This window comes from Ceratotherium simum, chromosome 21 (assembly GCF_057802395.1).
Source record: "Ceratotherium simum simum isolate JZ-2026a chromosome 21, ASM5780239v1, whole genome shotgun sequence".
Lineage (NCBI taxonomy): Eukaryota > Metazoa > Chordata > Mammalia > Perissodactyla > Rhinocerotidae > Ceratotherium > Ceratotherium simum.
In genome coordinates, this window is record NC_141920.1 from 46,057,914 (window position 1) to 46,064,469 (window position 6,556).

The window sequence follows — 6,556 nt, forward strand, 5'->3', positions numbered from 1 at the left end:
AAAAATAACCCCCCAATTTCCATCAGTGACCTGAAAACCACAAAGGTGTATTTCTTTCTCAAGTCACATGTCCGCTGTGATTCGCAGTGGGCTCTGCTCATCTCTCAGATGGTGGACCAGTTGCCATCTTGAATTTTGTCACTTGTTGACCAGAGAGAGTTCTTTAGGGTTTTGCATTAGCAGCTAAATACTTCAGCCATGAAAGTGATTCTTTCACACAAAACTCATTTAACCACAACTAACTTCTAACCCTGCGTGCATAAACCACCAGTGTCCTTTTTCTTTTATAAATTTATAAACTTCCCATAGAGCAGGGACTCAGATTCTATTTCTTACAAACCCACCCCCTGCTGTGTACCTGGCTTGGGCTTATGGTGGAGATTCAATAGGTATTTTGACAAAGAATGTGTCTCAATTTAAAATGTGCTGTGCCCAACTAGGCAATTTTTAATAAACATTCGGGGCGCCCCCTAGTGGTTCTCAAACATGGAGCTTACAAGTTCCACCAAAGGCACCTAAGTATAGTTTAGGACATAACTTACGAATACATTTATACGCATCTCACAGTGTTGTAAGTCTTTTAACACTCCCCCAAACATAAGAAATCATTCCCAAATGCACCATCAAAGGGACATCACTTGCTTTTCCTTGTAGACTATTTTTTCCTAAATGTGTTAATATTAGTCCCCAAGTAAGGGGAAGAGAAGCAATCAGGAAGGAGATGTTATTTTGAAGAACCCATATTATCGTGAACACGCTTGTAATTTGTGCATTTCTTTCAAAGTGTATAGTTTACTTAAAATTTAGAAAATATTGATTCCTGAAAGAAAAGCCCAAAAGCAAGTATTGCCAGGAGATATGTGGACTCCCTGTTGCTAAAGTAAATGACTCTGGCCTCAGAGCTATCAGCCTCGCTCCCCTCACATGCCTCCCCACCTCCGTCAGGCCTCAATGCCCTGACCTTTTCTGGCAAAGCATTTTCACAACTGTACTTAAATAATTTAGAGATTTTGTATGTCTCACCCATTAGAATGGAAATTCCATCAGTGAAAACAGGGCGTGATCAGCCTGGCCTGTCAGTGCCCCTGGGCCCTGGCACAGGCCTGGGTCACCCAGTTCGTCCCTGGGGATGATGCATGAATGGATGGGTCAAGGCTGAAGGGTGTGCTCTTGCACACATGCCTCTGTGGTCCCACATGGAAATGCATGTGGGAGAAATGGAGAAAATACAAAGCACGGCCTCTAACTCTGTTGTCCCCTAGCTCTTATCAAGAGTATAAATCCCTGCAGAACTCACTCTTTCTGCCCTTTCCAGGAGGCTATTACTTGACAAGCGCCTACGGAGCACTTTCTCTGATAAAGAATTTCCAAGAAGAGCAAGCAGCGAGACTGCTAAGCTCAGAGGCCAGAGACACCCTGAGGCAGTGGCACAAACGGAGAACCACCAACCGGACCATTCCCTCAGTGGATGACTTTCAGGTATGCACCCGTGGTGGCTGTCGGGGGTGGGGTGGGGGGGCATGCTGCTTCCTTTGTTCTCCAGAAAGCAGAGCTGGCTCACAGCAAACATAGTCCAGGGGGCCTGAGTCCCCTCTGTCAGATCATCCGGTGGAAAAGGGATATTTTCAACCACCCTCTGACCTAGTTGTTTCACTTCCCTGTTTTCCTCGCATTAAAAAAATATATGTGGGTTTGGCCCAAGTTTTGCTGCCCTTAAGAAACCAAGTCAAATTAAGGCTGGATTTCTCCCAGAATGATCAGCTTGGATGCTGAGCACCTGAGCAGACAGGAAGGAAGTCAAAAAGAAGGAAGCTCTGGGCACAGGCAGCGGATATTTTGCTTCATCAGGAGATGAGCCAACTAGAGACAGCAGTGTCGGGCACCGCAGTTAACCTGGTCTCCGAGAAGAAGGAGAGGTGCAGGACGTCTTTCCTCGTCTCCTTCCTTTTCCTCTCCCCACCCCCCAAACAGAAGACCCCAGCATCTCATCGGCAGCCAGTCAGGGCTAGAGTTTAAGAGTGAGCATCTGAGCCAAGTCCTGCCTGGATCCGCTTCCAGAGTTTTCCACGCCCATGAGCTGGTGCCCAGGCAGGTGGGGTTCCCACAGTGCCTGTTTCTTAGAGAGGAGAGTCAGACTAAGGCTGTAGAAATCTTTACGCAACACAGCAACTCTTGATCTGCTCATACTCTGTGAAATTTTGAGTAAGTCTGCAAATGTCTTTGAATAATATTTTGAAAGTTTCAAATCGAGTTATAAAACCTGGCTGTGTTTTGTTTCTGCGTGCCACATGGTGAATTTCCAAGCCGACAGTTTTGTCTCCATGTCCAAATTCACCTTCCTTGCCCTTTTTGCCTTCTCAACGCTCTGAAAATACTCAAAAGGTACGTTTGGTTCAAAGTCAGCCCTTTGTGGAAAGGCAGGATCAGCAAGTTGTCTTCCAAGATAGCAGTATTCTCAGAAGTTCCTTCCCAGGCACATAAATCTAAAAAGCAAGAACACATACTGTGTGCCCCGCCTTGGGTAGTTTTGTTAAGTGGTTTAGCATATGTGGGCCCTTGGGATCCTGCTGTATTGCCTGTCCGACTAGTGGATCCCTAAGGTCATCCAGCCTCTGAGGAGAAGAACGGAGGAAATGAGAGAAGCTTATTCTTCCATCTCCCCTCCTGCCACCAGCCCCTTCCTCCTTTCCCCTCTCTCCATCTGGAGCTTCTAACCTAGGGACCCTCCAGATGCCACAGAGCCCCTGCCTTCTGCACACCCCTTCCTGCTGGCCTCACACACCTTCTTAGACTGTAACCTAAGAGGGGATTGTCAGCAGTCGGCTTGATTGTAAAATCAAAGTCTCAGAAGCAAAGCTGCAGTTGGAGCTCCTGAGTCAGGGGTCACAGACACACACACGCACACACACACACGTCTCCTCACATTGGAGAGGCAGCACACCACGGTGGTGAAGATGCTGGAACTCTGGCTCTGCCACTCACTAGCTGTGTGGCCTTGGGCAAGTTACTTAGGCTCTCTGTGGCTGAGTTTCTTCACTGGTCAAATGGGGATAGTGTAGACTTCCTTCACAAAGTTATCTTCATGAGTCAAGGAGTAAATACGTGCAAGTGTGTGGGCCACGTGTTGGGGCGGTGTGACGGGAGGGGAGGGGGTTGGTAAAACGGAGCACGTGTGTACCCTGAGGTGTTTGAATTCAAGAGTGTCAGAGTTATCTTATATGTGAAAAGCGCACTGTCCTTCCATCATCCCAGTAAACCCTCTTGGTCCCCGTGTGGAACCCTGGGCAGAGAGCACCACTTCCCTTCACTCCTGAATAGGGTTGCCAGGTTTACAAAAGGAAAATGTATTTGTTTTCTGTCTGAAAATCAAATTTAACTGGGCATCCTCTGTTTTATCTGGTAACCCCACTCCTGAGGAAGTGGAAACTGAAGAAATTATACAGGGTCACAGAGTCCCAGAGAGCCTGGTATAAGTGTAGGATTCTTGACTCCTCATTTGGGCGTTGTGCGTGTGAGGTGGCAGGTTTATCCTATTTTGTGATGGCACCCGCCTGGTGCTGCTCACAGTGCCAGGCCTGCAGACATCTCCTTCTGTGTCCCTCACCACCACTTCACTCTTAATCAGCTCCATCTCCAAAGCCTTTTGGCCAAATCAACATTCTCCTCTTGCCAACTTTTCCACATTGGACTCAGAGCCACTTGGAACCTTGTATTAGGTTGAACCACATGAAATTGCCATTTGGGGAGGTGAAAAATGGTCAAATATTGGCAGACTCGTGTGGTCCAAGCTAACGTTATTGCCTTTACTTAGGTTTCATAAAAAGTAGTCTGAAGTGAGTACAGTATGTGCTCTTATGTCTGCATATTTTAAATGTCTCGTCCTGCTGACTCCTGGTTCAGGCTTTCCTGCTGTTTGGTTTATTTTTCAGGCTGGGAATAAACCCAGTATCGGGTCTGGTTCACACCCTTAACCAGGGATTTCCTAGCCAGGCTTTATGAGGGACGCTGAAAGATCAGAACAGGACTGAACGGACTTCCTGCTTCTTATATTTGCAACGAATTAAAATACAGCAACTCAGTCCATATAGTTGTTCTCCGCACTGTCCAAATTCAGATCAGCCTCTTTCCTTGCACCTTGAGGCCTCATGTCCCGACACTGGACGTCCTGAGGAGCCAGAGCCTGGAGTGGCTCACACATCAGACCTCCCCCTTGCATCTCATGGCGATCCCTTATTGCTCTGTCTCGTTTCCTCTTCTGACTTTGTCCCTCATATCTCTCTTTCCACCTGCAGAATTACCTCCGAGTTGCATTCCAGGAGGTCAACAGTGGCTGCACGGGAAAGACCCTCCTTGTGAGACCTTATGTCACCACCGAGGATGTGTGTCAGCTCTGTGCCGAGAAGTTTAAAGTGGGGGACCCTGAGAAGTACAGCCTCTTCCTCTTCATTGACGAAACATGGCAGCAGCTGGCAGAGGACACTTACCCTCAAAAAATCAAGGCTGAGCTGCACAGCCGGCCACAACCCCACATCTTCCACTTTGTCTACAAGCGCATTAAGAATGATCCTTACGGCGTCATTTTCCAGAATGGGGAAGAAGATCTCACCACCTCATAGAACACAGGACTTCTCAGTGGTGCATCCAAAGGGGGTCAGGAACCTTGCCTTTGGCTTCCATATGCTTGTGCTTGAAAAGCAGTCACCTCCTTGGGGACATCCCAGTTCAGTGACTAAGCCATCCACAGGCCAACTTGGCCATGGGCATCCTTAGCCACATTGCCCAAGCAAGGTAGCTGAGGTTCGTGAAGCAGTGGGATCCTCCCTCAGAGATGGAGAATTGCATTTGATGGGGCAAGTGTCCTGAGACAGTTTGCTGCCTACCCCTGGCCGGGTGCTAGGTTGGCTCACATATATGTATATGTGCTGAATAAACATTTAAGGTACCAGCTCTCCTCTTGAATTCAACAACAGGTGGTTGACAAGACTGTCCGATGCAGTGCGTCAGGTATTCTCAGTTCTGTGGGTGGCTCCATCCTTTCCTTCCTCTCTTTTTTTCTTTTCCTTTCCTTTTTTTTTTGTTTTTTTTTACAAAGAGCCTTTGTGTTTTTATATATTTCATAGAAATTTTTATAGCAGTTGCAGGTAAACTGTCAGGATTGGTTTTTAAAATATTTTTGTAACTTTAAGATATTCTATAATTATGCATGTGATTTTTAACATTTAATATTCAAAAAGAAATCTCTTGCTGGATTTGAGAGTATTGCATTTTTAAAAGTCTCTCTTCTGTAACTGGATGTTTTAGCAACTTTGTGGGGAGAGACTGCTGGATTTCTTAAAGCAATGTATTACTGACACTGGCCACAGAATGCCTTTGGAAATCTGAAGTACTGTTTCCTTGTTCGCCCTCAGTGGTATTGTGCTGTTTGGTGTTGTAACCAGGTGATGCTGAGGATCAGGAGAGAAATGAATGTAGAGAGAGGTCGAGAGAGAAATACAGACTCTAACAAAGGACTGAGGAGTGTAGTCTGCTGGTTCAGGCTCCTTGAAGGAAGTGGGAAAAGGAGATAGAAGGAACCACCTATGCTGAAAATACTGTAAATATGCAGTGAGATTTGGCAAAAATCTATCCCACGTTATTTGCTTTTGGAAACAATTTTGAAAACCCCATGTGGAAAAAAAAATAAAGATAACACTTTTTTTCCCTTTTCCCCATAAATCAAAACTAACAGCATCAAATTATTTTGGGCAGAAACCAAGTAATGTGTAATGTGACTTTCATTGAGTTAATTAGATGCTGTTTGGAAAAGAGTTTGCAAATGCACCAAAAAGCCTGTCTGCATTATGAGAATGTATGGTGAAGTTAAATTTATGTTTTATGAAACCTGTTTGGGGATGCACAAAGTGTGAGGGTCTTGTATTGACATAACACAGGTAGTTACAAAAACATGTTATTGTACTGTGTAAAGATGCATAGTCATCTAATTTGGTTGGCTTTGTACCTTGTACCTTTTTTAGCTTTTGCTGTACATCTAGAACCCTCAGCACATACTGTGTTGTACTTCCTTTTGTAAATGATTTTTTAAATGGAATTTTGCACATAATACATTGTAATACTGTACGATAATCATGTGTGAAAATAATTTTTGAAATAGTCTTCAGTTGTCTTTTTTTCCTCTAGAAGCAGAATAGAATTATGCCTCACACAATGTCATGTAAGTCCGAAATCTAAGCCAGTGTTGGTGGTTACGTAATCTGTAGAGAGAAAACAGAAGAGCTGACATTTTTCAGCAGGTCATGTACTGATATGGGGCAAAAGTCAAGGAGCAGAAGGAAAAGATAGTGTTCTAACCTGAAAGGATCTCCAGTGTTATTTAGGATAGTACTTGGCTTAGCTGGACCTAGAGAAAATCACAGTTTAATTGGAAGACAGAGCTAGCCAGAGCCCTGCAGACAGCCCCACCCAATCTTATGCAACCTCTGAAGTGCCCTGGCTGAGAGTTCAGTGCTGTTTCAAAATCAGCAGGGCAGAGCTCGATCTAATTTGCTGCCATATTCCC

The 6,556-nt window shown here is 45.2% G+C and overlaps 1 protein-coding gene across 11 annotated transcripts in view; it reads left to right on the top strand.

Annotated features, from left to right (window-relative positions):
* The window catches only part of RIN2 (Ras and Rab interactor 2), a 215,702-nt gene extending 209,550 nt beyond the window's left edge, over window positions 1–6,152 (top strand). For all 11 annotated transcript variants that reach the window (XM_087445668.1, XM_087445667.1, XM_087445674.1 and 8 more), the window contains 2 exons: window positions 1,316–1,479; window positions 4,293–6,152. In XM_087445668.1, the coding sequence (XP_087301794.1) occupies window positions 1,316–1,479; window positions 4,293–4,616 (488 nt within the window). In that variant the 3' untranslated portion in view covers window positions 4,617–6,152. The remainder of the gene's footprint in view (window positions 1–1,315; window positions 1,480–4,292) is intronic.
* Window positions 6,153–6,556: the final 404 nt, after the last annotated feature.